The sequence below is a fragment of the Oryza brachyantha genome, chromosome 3 (genome assembly GCF_000231095.2).
Source record: "Oryza brachyantha chromosome 3, ObraRS2, whole genome shotgun sequence".
Lineage (NCBI taxonomy): Eukaryota > Viridiplantae > Streptophyta > Magnoliopsida > Poales > Poaceae > Oryza > Oryza brachyantha.
In genome coordinates this window covers 8,663,233-8,686,115 of record NC_023165.2, presented here as the reverse complement: position 1 = coordinate 8,686,115, position 22,883 = coordinate 8,663,233, and the positions used below count along the sequence as shown (strand labels likewise).

At 42.3% G+C, this 22,883-nt stretch overlaps 1 protein-coding gene across 1 annotated transcript; it reads right to left on the bottom strand.

The window, feature by feature from the left end:
* On the bottom strand, nt 1–5,026 carry LOC102708040 (protein trichome birefringence-like 28). Its single transcript, XM_006649847.3, has 5 exons — nt 4,136–5,026; nt 3,269–3,449; nt 2,981–3,180; nt 2,731–2,889; nt 1–846 (listed from the first exon to the last, which is right to left on the bottom strand). Exons 1-5 carry the CDS (start codon nt 4,891–4,893, stop codon nt 483–485), a joined length of 1,662 nt encoding a protein of 553 aa, XP_006649910.1. The 5' UTR covers nt 4,894–5,026; the 3' UTR covers nt 1–482.
* Nucleotides 5,027–22,883: the final 17,857 nt, after the last annotated feature.

Sequence of the window (22,883 nt, the reverse complement as noted above, 5' to 3'; positions counted from 1 at the left end):
TTGAAGAATAGATGCACCTTGTGGCCTTTATGCCTCTCTAGAGCTTCAATGTACCAGAATGGTGTAATACACAAAAATTCTTTACATGTAACCCTTCTTTCTCTTTCCCCCTTACATCTCACCCCCTTTTGCTTTCTCCTATCCATTCGTCCTCAGCACGAGAAGGAATGAGCTAGTCAACACAGCGCCCCCCACCCACAGATTCTTCACCATCCTGAACCCTCCATTTCTTTTAACAAAAGAATCACAGGTTAAAACAACACAAGACAGCTTTACGCAACCCAGAGAAAGAAAAAAAATGGTGAAAAAGAAAAGGTAACCGAAAAAAAAGTAAGAAAAAGAAGGAAGAGAGAGAGAGAGAGAGGTGGCAGGCCGGCGGGCATCCATGGCGTGTCAACTGTGCTGTTTGCTCTTTTTTTTCCCTGGAGACTGAAGAACACTTGGAGCTAGCCTTATTGCAGCCCCGTTCGCCGCTACTGCTGCTACTGATCGGACCACGGGGCGGAGGCGATGCGGGCGTAGAGGAACTGGTTCCAGGTGTCGGGGAGTCCGGGGAGGCACCAGTGGATGCAGTCGGCGTACTTCTTGGGGTCGGCCTGCTGCTCCGGCGTGAGCAGCTTCCCCTGGCGCAGGGTGTGCACCGACGTGTGCGCGTCCTTGCGGAGCTCCGACAGCGCCGTGATGTCGACGAGGTGCACGGGGACGCGGCGGAGCGTCTGGAGCACCTCCTGCGCGCCGGCGTACAGCCGCCAGTCCGTGCCCACGTCCAGCGACGTCGTCCGGTTCGTGATCGGCAGCGTCTCCATCGCGCACTTGATCCCGCCGTAGTTGCCCCACGCCTCCGGCCTGCCACAGTGCAAGATGCGATCCGTCACCACGTGATGTGGGGAGATGATTCTGATGCTGCAGTATTATGGTTAATGTTTCAGCAGTATACGGTTTGCTCCCGCAAATTGGAGCAGCGGTACTTCGGGCCTGTTTGTTTTCATTAGGACTTTTTTTTTCTATTCATGTCACATTAAATATTTGGATACTAATTAAAAGTATTAAATATAGAGTATTAATAAAGCTCACCTCATGTTTTGGACTATTTCGCGAGACGAATCTATTAAGTCTAATTAGTCCATAATTAGCGAATGTGATGCTACAGTGAACATTTGTAATCGTGACTTAATTAGACTTAAAAAATTATCTAATAAAATAATATTTATTTATGTAATTAATTTTGTTATCAATCTATATTTACTACTTTTAATGACAAGTGACTTAAAAGAAAATTCTTGGATTCAAACAGCCATCCGTACGTAGATAGTTAAAAAAGGTTCGCGTCCCTAGATTCTTGCGCCGTGCTGATCATACGCTGATGATGACATAACGATGATGGCGCTTATTGGTGCCATTATTACTGCACGGAAGGTGTAAATTATGCTGCTACCTTGAGATTCCGCAGGGACCAAAACGGATTAACTTTTGCTTGTCGAGTACTGCAAGAATCTCTCCGCGTGAACTGTGTGATATTCGCAGCCTCAAAGATGCAATGTCAAAGGCTGTTCTGTTCATCATTGTGGAGCGCTATCATTAGCAGCTAGGCTTAATTGATAGCCGTATTCTACTACCGTCTTTTGTTGCTACCTTCAACTTGATGTCATTTCTATCTCCTTCGTGGGGTTAGGGCTCGAGGAAAGTGACATGGGGCTCGGGAAATTGGAATCGTATGCTTCATCTTTGGTAGCGACTAGGGGAGAGCGGGAGGGCCACACCGAGATGCAAGCCCACACTGGTGGGCCTGGGATTTTCTATGGTCCAATATCAGCGTGTCAGTGTTACCCTCCTATCTCCAGCAATCCACATGAACTCTACTGTCTATCCCCGATCCACTTGACTAATTTAGAGCTTGCTTTACACAAATTCACACTCAATTGGGATTATTCCCTGTTCACCAAACCTCGGTTGATTCTACACCTACGTTAGCTAGCAAGACATCTCAATTAACTACGCTTATTATACTATTGGCTAAAGAAGCTTAGGCATACTATATGGAGTTATTCTGGCCCCTGTTGATACCGTCAAAATAGACATCTGGAACCAGTGAGAGTAGTTGCTTGGACTATGTCTTGGGGAGGAATAGTGACGCCTTGTACGCAGGTACGGTGCCCCACGATGGCATTTGATGAGAGACAGCTACCGATGAGTACTCCATGATGGGATACCATGTGCTCTTGTGCTCCGATATCCTGCTAGCTAAATGTATATATAAGAGGTACGTAGTAGCTTCTACTAATGTTTCTCAGAAAGGTCACGAGTGCTCTCAGGCTCTCACTACCTAATTAATTTATTTTTAGATTATTATTAGTCCAAGAAAGCAAGTGTGGTTGCTTGTTACGATCTACTAGTAATACTCACTGTCAGTCTGTCACCAGTTTCCACCTTGCAAAAGCAACCCAGCTGCTAAGCTACACCCCACACCCAATTTGAAGGGAGTTATCTATGTACTATCGTCGTGCCGTTTGGTGGAGGTCTTTGATCTACGAATCTCCTTCTTGATTGGTAAATAAATCCCAATCGAATGAACTGTACTAAGATTATGCCAGTAGGAGTACTATCTTCTGTACTAGTATCGCTTGCGTGCTGCTCGTGGGCACGTGTGCACTCTGCAGCGAAGTAAATCATGGGGAGGGCAATGCAATGCAATGCAAATGCAAATGCAGGCAGGCATAAATGGCGGCTTACGTGATGTGGTTGGGAGACATGCTCATGAAGAAGACGGTCGTCCGGTTGGGGTCAATGTTGCGGTCGATCCACTTCGCCCACGTCTTGAGCACCTCCTTGTACGCCACGGGCCGGTCCACCTCCACGTACTCCGTCGCCCCCTGGTCGAACGACCCCTTCCTGTCACGTCCACATACCCATATATTTTCGCCCAGATCAGCACATAATCAACTTCTTTTTATGCATATATGCTGCCAGGGGAATCACTTACAGGACTTTCATGTCGAGGGTGTTGAGCCACCAGATGTAGGTGTTGAAGATGAGGTAGTCGACGCCGAGCCAGTTGTGCGCGTGCTTGGCGATGGAGTGCCACTGGATGACGCGGTCCGGGACGCTGTGCACCTGCGGGTTGTCCGAGTTCGACTCCACCAGGAACGGCGCCCAGTAGAACTCCACCGTCGCGTTGTACTCCTGCACGCCCATACACCAGCAGCGTTGAGAGACCGGATACACATCACACCACATCACATTGGCGCCACGTCTTGGTCGTGTTACGTACGTGTGCGTAGAAGATGTTGCTGTTGCCGCCGTTGACGAACTTGGTGAGCGTCTTCTGGCCCTTGGGGATGACGGACTGGACCAGGCACACCATCGACTCCCACTGGTTGCGGTTCAGCGAATCCCCCACGAACATCAGCCGCTTGTTGCGCAGACGCTCCAGCAGCAGCCGCGCGTCGAACCTGCAGTTTTTTTTCCCCCCACCCGCATCAGCCGCTTTCTTTAGACTTTTCCTGCGTTATCAAGCTGCTGCGTTGGATCGCCAAATATATCTGCCACTAGCTATCAGACTCTGCCGAGACAGTAGTATATTCTACTCGCGTCACCCAGACACCAACTCTATGCGGGTGTGACTGTATCTCTGCGTGCAGCTGTTTCTCGGTTGGAAAAGAGAATAATTTGGCGTGCCCGTTAGGTTTAAGTATTGGCTGCTTAAGCAGCAGCCAGATGCTTAATGACTAAATTAAGCTTAGCTTAATCCAGCAGGGGTAACGCGGATGTGCAGTACAGTACGACGTCACAGCTCACTACAAGAGTGGTGTGGCATGGCCGCATGGTACTACTCTCGGTTCCGTTTCAAAAATCTCGAACGTTCTAGAATTTAATTTTTCTGACACAGTGAAATGCTCGTCTTAATTTGACCTAAGTATTCCTACGGGTACTGCTGACTTTAGCGTTTCGAGGTCATCGATGCTGAAAAAAGGGTAAAAACCAGCATCCTGAGACCAACGATGATCGCCGGCGCCAGCCAATGCGCATCGGAATGTGCCGCCCACTCGGAAATGGCGTGAAATCTCCCCCACAAATCGCGCGAAACGGCCCGGAATTGGGCAAGAAATGGCGTGAAACGGTCAGGGATAGGACGTACCGGGGCATGTCGCAGTCGGTCGGCTGCCATCGCCACTTCTGGTAGGAGTCGTCGCGGCGGCCGTTGCGCATGCAGGTGACCTGCTCCGTCAGGAACTCGCACTGCGCCTCCTTGTACACCGGTGCGTTCACCTCGTCGTACACCCAGTTGCCGTGGTACAGGTCGCAGGTGTCCGGCACGTTTACCACCGTCCTCAGCGCCGCCGTCGCAGCGGCGGCCTTCGCGGAGGCCTCCTTCTCCGCGGCCTCCTCGTCTTCTCGCCGCCTCGCCTCATCGGCGCCGCCTTCCTTGACGCTCGGGAGCGTCACGTCCCTGTCCTTCTCCTGCCCCTCGTCCACCTTGCCACCGGCGTCCGCGTTGGCGTTGGCATTGGTCTTGGCCACCTCCATCGTGCTGTTACTGCTGCTACCGGCGTTGGCCGCCAGCGCCATGGAGCCAGGCGCATCGAGGACCCGGACGATGACCTCCTCGCCGCGCTTGGCGGGGCTGCTAACGGCGAGGTGCCCGGCGCCCACAGACTCCTGGAGGACGTGGAGGTCGGGCGACTTGGCGCGGAGCGCGCCGGCGCCGAAGGGGAAGTCGGCGATGGACTTGATGTCCTCGTTGTAGAGGAACGTCGCGAACACGAAGAGCGCGAACACCACCGCCGCCAGCGACAGCGGCGCGCCGTTCTTGCGCGCCGCCACGCCTGCCCCCAGCGCCGCTTGCTTCATCGCGAACGGCGCCGAGGCGAACACCGACTTGCGCCGCTGCTGCATCTCCGGAGCCGCAGGAGACCTCCCCGCTCCGGCGCTTTAAAGAAACTTACCACCACCAAGCCCCGGACTTTTTCCGGTGGCTTGCAAACTTAGGAAGTAAAAAAAAAAGCTTCTTGCTTTGCTTCCCCCTCTCTTCTTCCTCCTCCTCCTCCTCTCTATATGGAATGGATTAATGGAGCTTCTTCCTCAGCTCTTCCCTTGCTAGCTCTCTGTAGGCTAGGTGCTCCCTGCCCTGGCTGTCCTTCTCGCCAGGCCGCCTCGCTCTCCTATATATGTGTCGATCCCTTTACAAGTTTGGTGACTTTTGCTGGATGTTTGCCTTTTCTTTGCTTCCCTTTGGTATGTTTGGTTTGGTTAGCCTGCTTTCTTCTTTTATGGTTGCAAGATCTCTTCCCCTCCACCAACACTTCTAAACTCCCTCTGTTGTAGCAGCAGGGTTAATTGAATCCCATTCCCTTCATTTGTAGAGAGAGAGAGAGAGAGGGAGGGTACTGAGGGGTGGGTCAAATCAAATGAGTAACATGCAAGGCTGCAAGGCTTCCATGGGGGGTTTGGAGGTTAAGCTGTTGTACACATGTAACAACACCAGCAACGTGCGTGTCTGTAAATTCTATTAGTATTCATTTGTTTGCTGCTTGTTTTATATGCCTACTACTATATCCTCATTTTGTTTTCTTATCGTGATTCAGAGGTATATTGGCGTATACTCGTATGGTCGCCAGTACTCGTTTCTGTTTATGCGATGGGAGTGGGTAGGCCGTGGCTGTCTCGGAAGAGTGCGAGATGGGGAAGCAAACAAACAATATGGCGGGGCGTTGAGCCGTGGACTGAGCAGGGTGCCCCACCCGGCGGCGGGGGCGGCTACGCCACCGCACCTTTCGCATTCTCGGAGATGATGACTCTGAATTTTGGATGTATCACCACCATGCAGATACTACGGTGCTCGGCTTTGCGTTTTGAACACATTAATGACGGAATGAATCGGACAACGATACGGTACCTGGAAAATTTCGAATTTCAGATGGTGTTTGCGGCAGGAGGGAGGAAAAAAAAATGCATGATGTCGAATTTGTTCGGATCGATAGTGCTGGGGAGATTGGTCTGTCTATGGAAAAGCATGGTTGAAGAAGTGATGTTAGTCATGCTCAGAAGGTTGATTTGGTAGGTCCAAGGTTTCAAGCCGCAAATGAGCAAATGAATATACAGCGGAGGAATTCAGGTCACCAAATAGTGAGAGCCTGTGCGTCTTTCAGAGTCGGTTGTCCTGTTCCTGTAGAGTAATAACACGTTTAAGTTTTTACACAGTGCTTTGTGTGGGTGCTCAGGGCCTGTTTAGATCCATTTAGAATAGTAAATGGTAAATGACAAAAGTTTTGGCATTGTATTTTTGCAAGTTGGTGTTTAGAGGCATGCAAAAGTTATCATTTTTTGGTAAAAGTGAGAGGTGGTCCGCGTCCCTATACGCTTTTTGGCGAAATTTGCTACTCTAGACTACAGAATGCTAAATACAAAGTTGTTTTTTTTACCCTAGTGTTTTGATCCATTTTTAAAAAAATGCTCTAAAATGATAAAATTTTTATTATTTCGAAGGATCTAAACATGCCTTAATTTGTTCCCAATCTGGTCACGGCAACCCGTCTTCGTTAGTACGCATACGAATTGATATCATATCACTGTCTACTGTCATTTTCTTTCAACTGCCAGATCTCAAATGATGTGCATGTTAGGGTGGATTTGTTTATTTTTTTCTTCACAAATATCATTGCCATATTCATTCGTTGATCAATTTCTGTAAAAATGATTCTTCTGTCTAAGGTGAGAACAATACGTGGAGACATGGATCCGAGAAATCAGAAGAAACTGAAGCATCTTGGACCCAGCTCTTCTGTAGTTTGCTGTAACTCATGCGCATCATCTGAGGTGTGGTCGGGGCACCTCCTCGTGACTCAGGAGCTTTCCACTCTATTGTGTTGTTCATCGGGAGAAATGCCCTGTTCCATGGGTAACACTCTTGTTCCATAGACGCCTACAGGGCCTACAGGTGGTACATACGAGCTTATTTACCATCCTTAAAAAAAATGGTACGTTAAGATACCATAGACGTTTTTTTGGTTTATTTTGACTAATTCAGCTGGAGACCCTCTCCCTCGGTGAACTTAAAAAAAAGATATATTGTACCTTCAGATACTTAAAAAATTATACTAAATTTTTTTTACTTAAGGTACCTTTCTAAGGACGATAAAAAAATCATTTACATATAGTTTTCTGACAGATGCAGATTACCTGTGAAAACAATGAGCTCTCCAGGTTATACATATAATACCATGCATAGTCCATTTTCCTTCTCCAGGTTGCTCAATACCTGGATGCAATCAGTTGAATATTCAGATGTTCCATTCTTCTTGAGCTCTCTCATGATCACTGATCAGTGTAGTGCCTGGGCTGTTTGGTTATACCTATGCTAACCAATCCTCTTATGCTCTTACTAGCATACAGTTACCATTTTTTGGAGGACAAAGTGTGCCATTAATTATAGAGGAAACGATTGCGCGCATCCCTTCTGTTTTTCCCTCTGATTGCAACCAACCATGCAAATTAGTCCAAACTTGTTGCCTCACTTTATTGAGTGCTATACAGTACACTGACTTGATTCTGAGGGAAGTACAGCCGAACCACTATCCTGATCCAATCTTCGGTCCAAATAAGCATATGCTACATAGTTTGATCCTCTATAGGAATCACACAAACAACAATACTTTACTCTTACACCCTTGTTTTTTCGCTTATACTTATAAGCCAAAACTTAAATTTTCATCCTCTAATCTGAAATTGATTTTAGGGGTTTTTCATCGTAATTCATTTTCTATCATTTACTTTTAAATTGCTAAAAACGTATATATAAAAATTTTATTTACAAATTATTTTTTATTTGTAAATATTTCGTTTGGCTTTTTCGCTGAAAAAGCGAAACAAACCCCTCTTATATATCAGGATGACCCCGGTCTGATCTCCAGCTTGTCAAGATAATAAAGAAAACTTCAAGAACCTAGAGTCACATTGAGCACGCTATGATGGGTTCTGAACACTTATGGTCGATGAGTGAAGCTCAGCCAGCATCGCTGAAGTCAACGAGCACTGACATAATTTGGGTATAAACTTATAATTGAGTCCAGGAGCACTGGAGGGACCAGCTCAATAAACTGTCCCATTTAGACATAGATCCAAATCCAACCGACCATCTGGTTACTCCTCGTGCCGATTGAATTGAATCGCATGCAACTTGAGTATTGAGCTAAGCCTCACCAGAACACCATGCTTCTGTCGTACCTGAATCTCGCCCACCATCGGACGGTTCATGTTAAGCTTGCATTTTCTGCCAACACCGGAAATAGAGGATCCCAAACTACGGGAGAGATGACAAGCTCCTCTCTGCAATTGCTAGAGGAAGAAAATTTAGTTTCTCTGTCGTGATTCTCTCGTCAGGATTATGCTTCTCTCCACAGTAATGGATGGCATGTACATTTTAGGTGCAAATTTATTGATGCGTTTAAATCATGTCATCCCAGCGAACCTAATTCTTATAACCGCGCAGTCCAAGTCGATGAACAGTGCTCAAAAGCGAATTGGGTGAGTTTCTTTTTGAATAGTAGGCTAGAAACTTTGGCGATTTTCGTGTAGACCCCAAATAATGTGTTCCTTTCTTTAACCACACGAGTGGAGCAAGTACTGGTCTATCAGCTATCTATTCTTCAACAGAGCCATATTATGTGATACCTCGAGGTAGCTACTTCTACGTTATCTGGTACCTCGAGGTACTTTTTGTTGGACCAGAGCAAATCTCGTCTAGTTAATGTGGTTCTACTAGCTCGCACCTGCATTAGTTGGATTGCATGTACTGGTATCCGTGTTTTTGTCTTCTGAAGAACGCTACGGCAGTATATTGATGTAGGGTTGTTTTAGCTTTTCTTCTTCCTTTCGGAGCATATAACAAATGTAAGATCGTAACAAACATGAAAGAGATATTAACTACTTTATGGTACTAACGGATCCATATATATTGTGATAATTGCCTAGCGAGAGGCTGCTTTTGTGATCGAACTGAAAACTTCACCCGACCCACTGTGAATTGTAAAGCATCCTGCTGATTACTTTGCTAGCTAATCCTTTTCTTTAGCGAAAGAAAATACCTAACCGATAATCTTATCGCTCAAGAATATCAAATGTACACTATTTTGAACTCAGCTGGGGCCAACATGAAAGAACACCTATTCATGGCGTTTGGTGTATACCTCACAGATGGTACTCCGGCAGTTTCGACATGCACCCACCCAACGGTGTACTGGTTTTTTGTGGACATGATCATTTGATCATATTCCACTGTTGCTCTCAAGATCCAGTATGCAATTACTGTACCATCTCAATCTCCTCTCTACGTACTAGTTCTACTCAGCCTGAATGATCACGCATAAATAAAGAGATTTCACATAGTACCCGGTACATATATGAAACAATTGCTTGTGACTATCAGCTAGAAATTGGTACTTGCAACAGTGATATGATGCTGATGAATGTAACTGCGTGTCTGTGATGCAGATGCATGTAGGATGCATATTGTTCCACGCAAAAAGGAAAAGAAAAGAAAAGAAAATGCAGGATCAACTTAACCATGCGTAGTGTACGGTACGGTGCAACCACACCAACCAATCTTCTCAGGCAGCTAAAGCGGCCCCATCGATCAGGGTGGTCAGTCACACTGTCGAAATGTCACATGTCAGTGGTTGCTAGTTTTTGTCTGGTCAATAAGGCGACATACGCATCGATGAATGGATGATGTAAAGTTGCAAATGTGTAGGGGGGGAGCATATAGCCATATAGCTTAGGCTTTGAACAAAGTGGGATGGAAGCAAACCCATGTTAGCTAGCTTCCTCCGAACATATGTTGTACTAGCAATAGAAAAGAAAAGGAGGAGGAGTAGTAGTAGTAGGAGAAGCAGTGAGGCCGAAGCTTATTAGGAACAAAATGGCCGGGCAGAGATCGTTTTCTCTTCAAGTTAGAGCAATCCCAACTCCCAACATGACCCTTAACTAAACATTAGCTCGCCAGTAACTTTCTCTCGCTAGAGAGCTGTGTGTGTGAGAGTTAAGCGCCAAGGACTGAGGAGTTCAGTACAAGCAGGGTCGGCAATGATCGATGAATTGTCCATCCAGCAGCCGATTTAAATTGTCGTGGCACACAAGGGTCGGATACGATCCGAAAACGCCGTGGTGATGGTGACCAGCTGAGAAGGATCAATCAATGGAACAGTACAGCGCATGCCATGGATTTACAGTACTTCTCCCAATCAATTTTCAGGCAAGTAATGAGTCCTTCGACTACCGCGTTATGTAGCCATAGTATTGGAAGGATGTACGGGCTAGAGACGACACATACATACTCCATACATGGGTACATCAAGATTAAGGACAAAATCGAACGACAGCGTAGTACTTGTGTTGCTGCTTGGCTCGCAAGCCTATACACGTACCTGCGACAGTATCAGTTTTCTGAAAATGCACGTCTGGTTGTGGTGTGTGCAGTTTGATCGACGACGCGACAAGCCTACGACGGTGACCAGACAGCCCGTGCGGACAAATGAGAGGTCGCTGGAAACATATACTCCGTACTAGGGAGAAGCATTTGAGCTCGCTTGTCAAATGGCACGGATCGAGTTGATGATTTCATTTTCCAAGAGAGCAGACGTTGCTAGCAGAATGGTGCGCTACAGACATCCGAGAACCTAAATGCACAAGATGGGAGAACCCTAGATGCACAAGAAGATGGGATTCTTGTATCTTCAGATAAGAGGATGAAACTGCATGGCAATGTGCGCTCCCCGTCGCTTTTGCATGCTTTGGTCAGAACTGAACAACATTAGCGCTTGCCGTTGCAGAGATGAAATCGATCGGTGCCTTGTCAAGCTCAGAAGCCCGTGGCAAAGGCAGGAGGCAGCCGCCCTACAATTTAGGTGGAAGCTACCACGCGAGGAGAAAGCAGGCAATCAGCTAACGTTTTCAAGTCAAACCACACCCTCCATGCACATCAATCTGCAGCTGAATTTGGGTTGAACTTCATTTTTTTTTTAAAAAAAGTTGGAACCTAAGCCCACCAGTTGCAGGTACAAAGTTTTTTTTTTCCCCTGCAATACAAGATCGGGCCGCCCAACTGAAGGGGTGTCTCCATGAGGAGAGATGGTGTTGTCTTTTCTACGTCTCCAACTCCGACCAGAACTAGGTTGCTGCAGGCCGGTCCCGTAGCAGCAGCGGCAGGTATGGCACTCCATCTTTTCGTTTTTATTATTTAGAAGTCAAAATTTAAATTTTCAATATTAAATTTGAAGTTGATTTTAAGATTTTTCTTCATAAATTAGATTTTTGAATGTATTCTTGAATGATCGTGAGACTTTCATTATTATTTTAGATTCAACGGATATGATTTTAATACCACAACGGTAATATGTGTAGTAAAAATTATATAAGAATATAATTAGAACTAAAGTATATAATTTTGGGATAAATTTCTATGCCATATATCATATTAAAATAGATAATAAATATATCTTACCAAAGTTTCAAATAAAATATTTAATATATTTATAAAAATATATAGTTAGATCTAAATTTTGCTATATTGCTACCACAACTACTAAAAGGTATCCTAACAATGTCTCATAAATTATTTTCTAGCCTTATTTTTTAGATCACTAAATAAATTATTTTTCATTTACAAATACTTTATTTGATTTTTTTTCTTTAAAGAGCGAAAGGATGACCTCTACGTTACGGATACCTATCTAGAGCTAGAGCTTGAGGATAACCTAAATAAGGTTCGAGATCAACAGGTGTCGCTGGTGGCCTGGACGGCCTGGTGCTGTGTCGTGTGCGCGTGTGTTTGACAACGTAACAGAAACTCCGGAGATCAAGGGAAGACTTGGCATGTTTCTTCAACGGCGGCGGGCGGCGTTGATCGATCGGCGGCCTCGGCGGCGGCGGCGGAGGGCGCAACCGTGCGACGGCGACTTTGAAGCGTGAAGCCCCCGGGGCGGGTTTTCGCGACGACGAAACGCTAGGCCGTGCGGCACGAAGCGTCGGGCTTGTTTTGCGGGCGTGAAAGCTAAACGGCGCGCGCCTACGGGCCGCAGCCCGCAGGGCACCAGGCAGACGGGCGCGACTCTCCAGGAGGGCCCAATTTGTTGGGCCCAGGCCGGCGAGGAGTAGAAGAGGCCCAACTTGTGTTGACGTCCTAGCATGCGAGGGGGCCGAACTAGGCCTGGTTAGGCTGGACGGAATAGCACATCCACGTTTCTCGGTTGGACGCAAAAGGAAGGAAGTCTATGTCACCTCCCTCAACTATGGAACCGAGTTCGATCTGACCCCCTCAACCACAGAACCAGCTATATTGTCTCCCTTAACTGTAGAAATTGGCTCGTTTTATCTTCACAAGTAGTTTAGACGGTGGTTTCGTCTCACGTGACGCCTGTGTGCTATATTAACCTTCCTTTTGTCTCCATGGCGTCCTGACACAACGGATTGACACGGCAATTCTAAAAATAAAAAAACTATAAAGGCTCACACAGGAGGAAAAAATGCATTGGAGCTACCTCACTCCTCACTAATCTCTTGAGCACATGTCCACAATCTCGGCCATCTTTGTGGTCGTCGTTGGTGTCACCTGGTCAGCTTCATTGCTTCTGTCATGCATCTGTCTACCGCGCTTCACTGTAATACATGAGGGAAGAGACGAGGAAAGGGCACCTCCCTAGTGCACGCGGGACCTCCTCGTCGGTGGTGAGGCAAGGCTACGCCCTCCAAGTACCAGTGCTGCAACTGGTAATCTCCACTGATGCTACCATCTCGCCAATTGATGCAAAGGTTCTCAGCTAAGCTTAACGAGCTCGTTTCTTATCTCCGCCCTACCCATTCTCCTCCTTCCCCGGTTTCCCACTGTGTGCCCGACTGCATCTCCTCTCATATGACCTCCTATCCCCATCGTCGAAATGGTAGAAGCCAGTAGGAGACTAACTAAGAGACTGAAAGAGAAGGCATGATAGAAGGGAAGAGAGGAAGGGAGGTGGACCCTAAGTCACTAACATATGGGCCTAGTGATTTGTATTATATAATTGTCACGTAAGCGCTACATCAACATGGCATGTTAAATAAAACTATTAACGGTAATACCCCATTGGGAGCCAAAATAAACCGGATTTGTAACACCCAGCCCGTTTGAAGCCTGTTAGTAATGTGAGTTTGGCCTATGTAGCTAATAAGTAGATGTGTAGTGGTGGTTTAGTACAATCTTGAAAGTTTAGGTTGGTTAGGCCTGCTTATAAACCTTGATACTCCAAATCATGTTATCCCCGGATTAACCCTTTTACACGAAGCGAGAACAAAAGTGTAAGTGGAATATTATGCGAACATGGGTTTGGACTAATGCGGATTTTAGAGACAAGGTGTTATAGTTAGTATCAGAGCATAAACTCCGTTGTATGATGCATGTGCAATGGGCCATGGTCTGCACCAGAGAAGGTTCTGGACCTCAGTTGTATAAACGGTGAGCTGCTGGGACGTCAACCCTTATGGTGGAAGGTGAATGTAACACCCTAGCCTGTTTAAAGCATGTAGCCTTGATGGTTGGCCTTACCTCTGTCGTGTAAATGGTGAGCTGTCGGGACGTCAACCCTTAAGGGGGAAGGTGAATGTAACACCCTAGCCTGTTTAAAGCCTGTAGCCTTGATTGTTGGCCTCTGCTATGTTAAACAGTGAGCTGTCGGAGCGTTAACTCTTAAGGGCAGGTGAATGTAATACTCCAGTTTGTTTAAAGCTTATAGTCTTGATGCTCTAACTATGGTATCTTTGGGTTTACATGAAATAAGGATGAAAGTGTAAGCGGAATGCTATACGAACGTTGGTCCGCTTAACGTGTAGAGCGGACTAATACGGATTTTGGAGGTAGTGTGTTCCACGTTTTTACCGTTGAGAGTAAATTCATACTAATTCTATAACGGAAGGAGTTGAAATGGACTTTGTGCGAAGTTAAACAATGGCCGACAACATATGGATGGACGAAGATCGAGTCCCATAAACGAGGCCTTAGGAGAAGTCCATCCAATTGCAGCTCTGACACTGCACAAATCCTATGTAAGATCATAGTCATGATCTATATTTTATGATGAACAATTGGCTTGTAAATTGATAGATTTAGTTTGGAAACAGTTATTGTGTTGGTATGAGTGTGTGTGACTAATGTGGGTCAGGTTGCGATATCTGTGCCCGGAAGTGGTTGGTTTGTTTCTGTGTGTGCAGGCGACTTGAGGTTAACTATGGTCAATGGCTAGTAAGGACCATGACTAGATTCAGGGAAGAACTGAGGTCTGGATGGTCGGGATGTGGACCATGACTAAGCAGGGAGAAACCGAGGTATGGATGGTCGGAATGCCATGTGACATGGTTGGAGTAGAGTCGTGATTCTCGGAGGTCAATATCGGTCAACGGCGGTGGGATCGTGACTAAGCTCACGGAGAAGCTGAGGTCCAAACGATCAAGGATGCCGGGTGACGATGTTGAATACAAGATAACACATGGTGAAGGAACACTATGTGGGATGGAGTCGTAACGGGCTTCACATGTTGCATGTATAAGCATCGAAAAATCGCGAATTAAATCAGATCAAGATCGGATGAGAAAAAGCGAAAAGGAGGTGGTCGGGTTACTGTAGCGAAGCCGGGTTACTGTAGCGCCGGTTCGGTTACTGTAGCGCGGAAGATAAAATCGGATTGCAGTTGGAGATAGTTTTGGAGAGATGAGTCTTACTAGGATAAGTAGTCTGATTCCTAGTCAGAGATAGATTTTGTTGATATATAAATAGGTACCGAGGGGTATGCCCCCGGTGTGTTTTTTGGAGATTAGAATTAGAAAATTAGAGTTGAATAGTTGTTGATTCTAGATCAATAATTTTGAGAGGAGGAGTGCTGATGGTGCACTTTGTAAATACCAGTTGAAGGAATAAAGTTGAGAGCATTCAATTTACATATTCTGCTTTCATTTACCGGTATTTCTCTGGATCTCGACGATCTGATTGGCGGCACAGGAGCGGCACGATTAAGTTAATCTCAGAAGTGGCGTAACCAGATTGGCGGCATAGGTCGGCGTTACCAGAGGTAATCGAAGAGAGGCTAATCAGAGGGAATCTTTTATTTCCGCTAGAAGATTTTTGGGTTTTGGTTTTACCTGCCATTCACCTGTTTAACTCTATTTCGATCTTACACCGCGAAGGGACATTCCTCGCATCAAACGGGAGCGCGCGGAGAGAGCTACGCCTACGACCGACCTGCGAGGCTGCGAGAATGCAACTGCCAAAGTGTTTTTATCATGAAACGAAGCACACCAGCAGTTAGTCAACTTGGTGGCGTTGCTTGCTCGACCTTACTACCAGTGAAGTGTCAACGCGGAGGAGTGCACTGATTCATCCCACCTGGGCAGTGTGAGGACGTAAGCCCCCGCGGCGAAGCAAGCGTTTCAGGCGCGAAGGTTGCAACGACCTTTGGAAGCTTCAAACTTCAACCTCTTCCGCAGCCCGGCCAATTCCTCGTTCAAAGTGCTAGGCAGTGGTGGAGTTGGACGAAAATCTACCTATAGAGAATTTAATACTACTAAGGTCATGCTCGGCCCCCTATAAGTTAACTTATGCCTCTCGTTTTTCGCGTGCACTCTTTCCGAACTACTAAACGGTGTATTTTTTGCAAAAAAATTTTATATAGAAGTTGTTTGAAAAAAATCATATTAATCTATTTTATATTTTTTTATAATTAATAATTAATTAATCATATACTAATATATTATTACGTTTTTTTGCCGGATAACTTAACTTATCCCCTTACCCCGAACGCGACCTAAGTTCTAATTTGTGTATAAGAACCACGTATGTAAAATAAAATAAAGCTATAATGCATTAATTTATAAATTATCGTGTGAATGATACTCCATATAAATCACAATACTTATAAATCATCTTTTGCGCGACGTACAACACTGAGTATGGTGAGGGGTTCTGCCGGCGGTCAGGTATGACGGCTGCCATAGCACGCCATATAGGTGGCTCCGCCACTGGTGCTAGGGAGCAGGGAGCTAGTACTACCTAGGCCACTTTCGGTAAGGGAGGGGTAAGTTAACTTACCCAGCGTGCAAAATATAATAATAAATTAGGACATGATTAATTAATTATTAATTATTAAAAAATATAAAAATATTAATATGATTTTTAAAATAACATTTCTATAAAAAATTTTACAAAAAATACTTCGTTTGGTAGCTCAGAAAGCGTGCGTGCGAAAAACGAGAAAGACAAGTTAACTTACCGATCTTACCGAACGCAGCCTAGAGTACCATCTTGCTAGCTACTGTAGCTCTCTTCTCCTCTTCTCCCTACATGCATTTGGCCTTTCGCTGCCATTAGATTGGAACTCCACTAGCGCTACCTTCACTAGCTGGTGCCTGATCAGGAACAGGATACGTATTTTTTTTTTCTCCTGTCCTCTTGACTTTTTCAGATCAGCAGTCATCAATCATCATCAAGCATGGGGGAAGAAGATATAATCATATAATCCACTTTTCATCGATCGTTCATCTAACAATGACTCTTGAGAGGCTGAAACGAACCCGCCCCGTTCGGAGCAGACGACGCCTGACGAAACACATCACACATGCACATACTCTCGCTTCGCTGACTGCACGGTTCGTTTCTGGAAGAGGCACCGATCGTGTTCTTCAAGTTGATCCGAAAAGATGGCTGCTGTGCACCCCTGACCGATCATACCACGATGCATTGTTGCATACACACAACTTGCTAGCTAGATAGCGAGCTAGCTCGATCGATCTGCAACTTGCAGTCGCTTGTGTCATTTGCACCAAACATATCATTTTTTTTTCCAAAGGATTATCATATGCGTGCATCAGATCTAATACGCTATAAAAGTTCCAAGAATCAAATGGGAACCGCTCCTCCCTATCAAAAGTTTAATCTTTTTATCATCAGGGTGACTATACAGATCCAGCTCTGGCATTTTTTTTAACCTGCTTCATTTTGGCATTACTTTTGCAAGCGGAGCTATTTGACTTGGAATGTTTCTTCTTTCGTTTAATTTAAATTTAAACCTGAGGAAAAGTGTCATGACGCCAGTTCAGGATAATTGAGGATCTGGATCAGGCACACGGCTGGCTCGATTCGGTCGGCCTGTAGTGGCATTATTGATTAATTTGCTATAGCAAAACGGAAGCAATTTTGCACTTTGCTTGTGCAACTGATGTAATCATTAACAAGTGATTAGTACTAATATACTGTATAAACCAAAGAACCTTTTCCAATTAGTTGTCAAAGTATGATTCACATCGCAGATGCTCATCCCTGCTAAGGAAACGACTTTGATAAGCTGCTTTGCCCTTTACCTAAATTGAAAGGTTAGCTGAGCCATTGTCACAGTTTCATGGCACCTCTTAAACAGAGGAAATCCCAATACCTGTACTTCTTTAGACGAAAGTAGTGATGTCGGTAATCAACTTGTCATTCCACCTAATTTCATCGTAAATTTTGTAATTACCTCTTGAGTTTCTTATCAAATCAAAACAATCAAATCTAAATAAATGACCACACAAATTAAATTAAGATAAGTACCTCTATATCTATTATATTTATAAGGAGCTAAAAGAGAAGTCACTACGTTGGATCTATATGTTGAAATTCTCACATTAATAAAAAGAAAACTAATTTTTTTAACCTTTCGATGTAGTGGTTTTTAATTACAGTGGTGTACATTGATTGAGTAAGCCTATTCAAGCCTGACCTGATCATGTACTGGCTGGGTCTTGGCCAGATACTAAAGCCCAAAAAAGTCCGAAATTTATAAAAAAGCTCACGAAAACCCGAAAAAATTCCTAGTAAGCCTTGAATTTATACAATCAGGGTATATGGGCTAGGATAATCCTAGGCCGTGTTCATTTGACAGGGGTAAGTTAACTTACCCTGGCACAAAAAACATAGTATTAAATTAGCACATGATTAATTAATTAATTATTATTAGAAATATAAAATAGATTAATATGACTTTTTAAAATAATTTTTCTATAGAAAATTTTTACAAAAAATCCACCGTTTAGCAGTTCGGGTAGCGTGCGTGCGAAAAACGAGGGGTAAGTTAACTTAGAGGGGGCAACGAAAGCAGCCCTAGTCATACCCGGATTATATTATAGGTAACCTTTCACACCATAGTTAAGTAGGTATGCGGTATATTCGCTGAATATAATATTCTAACATATAGAAAATATAACTTAGTTACATGTATAAAGAGAAATTAAACATTCTATATCAAATCAAATCTTATTTCACTTTTAAAATATGTCGTACAAAACTTAGAACCATATTCATTGAAAAAAAAGTAAGAGTAACATATAAAACCAGTTCTATTTTTCATTTTAAGAGTGTATATGAAATCCAATTGTATTTTCAGTATCATATAGAAACTAATTTATTATATATATATATATATATAAAGTAAAAAAAAAGCCACCACGTTTATTTTTACGTGCTAGAAAATTCCACGTTAATCGAAGAAAAAAAGAAAGAAAGAAAGAAAAGAAAATTATTTTTTTGAACGGATCGGACAAGGAGATTTTAGGAGATGTACGATCAAGTCAGGATTATTTTTTTTGATTGGATCGGACAGGAGATTTTAGGAGATGTATTAATAGATAATGTACACAAGAAGCACGATCAAGTCAGGATTTTTGTTGGAATCGGATAAACTTAAGAGAACGTGAGTTTTTAGATTTTTTTTTTGGAATTGGACACGTTTTGAATCGGACATTGTTTCTATAAGAGAAAAAAGAAAAATCAATCAGACGAATATTTGCTACCACCACATTTATTCTCACAGGATAGAAAATACATTAATTGAAGGATAGTAAGAGAAAAAAAGAAAAGAAAATGATTTTTTTTTGGATCGGACAAAGAGTTTTTTTAGAGACATGGTCTGATTTAGATTAGTAGATAACGTACACAAGCACAATCAAGTCAGGGTTTATTTCTGATTTTTTGGAATGGGAGGAATCGGACACGTACGTCTCAAGGATAGTAAGAGAAAAAAAGAAAAGAAAATGATATTTTTTGGATCGGACAAAGAGTTTTTTTAGGAGACATGGTCTGATTTAGATTAGTAGATAACGTACACAAGCACAGTCAAGTCAGGGTTTATTTCTGATTTTTTGGAATGGGAGGAATCTACATCTCAAGGTTTCTATAAGAGAAAAAAAAAGAAAATAATGTGATTTTTTGGAATGGCTAGAAAATCCCATATTAATCGAAGGAAAATAAGAGATAAAAAGAAAACATAATAGTTTTTTGGAAACAGACAATGAAAGGAAAAAAATTCAGGTTTTTCCAATATTTAACAGTTGACAAGGCCGTGGAGAACGATAAGGTTTTAGAAAAGAGATTTTCTTTTAATCAGACAACCATCTGGTTTTAGGTTTCCATAAGAGAAAAAAGAGAAAGGAATGATTTCTTTTAAATCGGACAATGAAAATCAAAGGAAGATAATGTTATTTTTTTAAAGATCGGACAACGATCAAAGATAGTGTTATTTTTTTAGATTGGACAACGATCAGGTTATAGGTTTACGTAAGAGAAAAAAACGAGAAAAGAAAGGTTTCTTTTGAATCAGATAATAAAAATCAAAGAAAGATAATGATATTTTTTAGATCGGACATGGGAAGGAAAGATCAAACAAAATAAACAAAAATAATAAAAAATTCCATGCGTAATAAATTTTAGAAAAATCTAAATCTTGGATAACAATTTTTAAAGTAATTGATATCGAGGGAAGAGTTCATTTATAAATACAATTTGGAAACATCTAAAATTCCGGTTAAAAGAACCAGATTAGAAGTACAATTTCATAACTAAAAATAAAGAAAAATGATAAAAAGAGTCCATGTGTAAATAAAGTTTTGAAAAATTCAAATCTCGAATTAAAAATTTTAAAATAATTGATATTGAAGGAAAAATCTATCTATAAATATAATTTAGAAAGATCTAAAATTTCAGTTAAAAATTGAAAAAATTAAGAGAAAACGTCCACTTATAAATACGATTTAGAAGTATCTAAATGCTTAATTATAAATTAAATATTATGCAGAAAAAAGTTTATGTAAAAGCATAATTTAGAATACAGGTAAATATGGTTCTATGTCAAAATATAATTAAAAAATTAAATTGAATTGTTTAAACAATTTAAAAGTAATTATTATATAAATAAGAGACCGATACAATTTATAATGATGCTAGCCGTGCAAAATGCGCGGGCCACCGTACTAGTTATGTTTAAGAGATAAAAATATATAAGAGTTGTATATTAAATTAACTCATTTTTTAACGAGGTCTAGGAAAATTTGTGCGGGGATTAATCCCCTACTTCTCAATAGAAAAATGATGGACAACACCTTTCATTAACGTTATTCTACACTATTATAATATATCTTTATCCCATAGAAAAGTTTTTTTAAAAAATAATACCATTTATATAAAAAATTATAAAAACACGTGCTGGATATTAAAAATTACAAAATAGGACCATATTGAATTGGGTTAGGTCGACATTAGACATGTCAACATTTGCCTATTCGACGGAGGCATCTTGAGGCGGGAAACATTTTAAATACATTTGTTAAACTACCAACACTGCAACACATTTGATGGGGGCAGCGGAGGAAGGATTGGGCTGTGTCGTTTATCCTGTGATCGATAGGGCTCTATCTACCACACACAAAGTTCAATAGGTTATATTTTCACAATTTTTCTTATCTAATATATATTTTTGCAATTTTTTATTTAAATAGTATTTTTAATAAAAAAATTCGTGGCAAAGCCCCGGATCAACGTATAATGAATGTGTGATCAATTGAGATTGGAGATTGACTTCGTTATTACACACGTCATAACTCGAACTTTTAAGATAAGTGACAACCAGTAAATTAAATACCAGGTGAGTGCAATCACCGAATCACGCGTACTAACCGACATTGTTGACGTAGAACGATGATATTATTGCTCTGTCCAATTGAAAATTTGTGGATTAATTTCTCACAATTAAGAAAAAGTTTAGTCAAATCGATCGATCATGACTGCGTGAATATGCTTTGTATAATAAGCATGGTCCTCTAGATCTCTCTCTCTCTCTCTCAAGATTCCCCGTGTAAATTATTTGCGGTTTAATCTGCATCCATTCCTCGTTCGACGGACGGATCACACGGCCAGCTACCACATGTACTAAGTTCAGACGAGATAAGCTTGTCTTCTATTTTTTTTTAATAAAAAAACCGAATAATTAAGCTTGTCTTTTTAGCCATGATAATTGATAAACACGTCATCTGTGCAAATAAATGCAGATCGCTTGCAGTAGGGGCTAATAAAACCACTAGAAGATATATAATTTTCTCATAATTGAGCTATCGAAACTCTATAATGTCCACGGACAATTTGCTTTCAATTAATTTGATTGTCTTCCTCCTACTTGCCTATCCCTGTCTCGTTACGCAGCGACATCTTGAAATCAACCACCTATATGCGCGTGCATGTATGTATTGATCTTCCGTGTAATTGAAAACAAAAAGAAAGTGAAAGCCTGTCACTCTCGTATTTTCGCTTCTATTTATACTTATACTTATAAGTCAAAATTTAAAATTTTAAGCTTAAATTTAGAGTTGATTCTGAGGTTTTTTTATCGAAGTTTATTTCTTAACCTTGGCTTTAAGATCGCTAAGAATACACATATTAAATTTTATTCACAAATTATTTTTATTTTACAAATATGCCGTTCGACAATCACCTTCAATATATTTATAACACATGACATGTGAGAAGCCACGTTCATTTTAATTAATTCAAAAAGACTAAAATAGCATAGAAACAACTCTAGATCGGAGCATGGACATAATAATCTGTCACCGTCGTCCACTGTCAGCTTGGCACTAAACATACATGTGGACAAATAATTGGGAGCAGGCATGAGTTGGACAGGGCGCTGCCATTGGAGGATCCAAGATAAGCAGCGTTGGTTCGCCACAAAAGGTTTCAGAGTCCATTCATGTCGCCGTGGCACGGGGAGGGATCGGAGAGTAAGGTTACGTGAAGAAATCGGCTACCTCGGCAGGAACAGGTTGCACAACTCTAGCTGCTGCCGTTGCCCGTGCATCGTGGAATCAATCAACCCATTCTTTTTCGCTCTTGACAGATAGGATGCCCGTTTTATGACATATTTGATGCATATCCAGTTATCTCTACGGCTAAAACAGCACTAGAACTTCGATCAGCAAGAACATGATGTGTAGGATAGATGTGTGCCACTCTTGGTCCGGGAGGACATGGCTTTGTGGGAACATGGAGAGAAAGGTGATAGTAAATATTGTCGGATTATGAACAGTTTGGTGGCATCGTATGTTTTTACCTTTTTGGTCTTGTTTTTTTTTTCAAAAAGGCTCTTGTTGGTTGTTTTTACTATTTGGCAATCATGATGTTCAAAATATGAGTAGATCATGCAACACTTTTATCATATAGTGTATTTTTACAAAAGAATCACGAACTGGAATTGGTAATAGTTCTGCACCCTAATTGAAACATCACTATGGTTTTTTTACCATCCTTGAAAAGTATCTCAGGGTACCAAGAATTTTAGTACAAATTTTTGGTACCTCAAGGTACCACACTTTTTACACTAAAAGAGATTTTTTACCATTTTTGAAAAAATACATCAAGGTACTATACTTTTAGTGTAAAAGTGTGGTACCTTAAGGTACATTATACTTTGAGATACGAAAAATTTGTACTAAAATTTTTGGTACCTTAAGTTACTTTTCAAGGAGAGTTTTATTCACATATTTCCTTTTGTACCTCGAGATATCAAATCGTT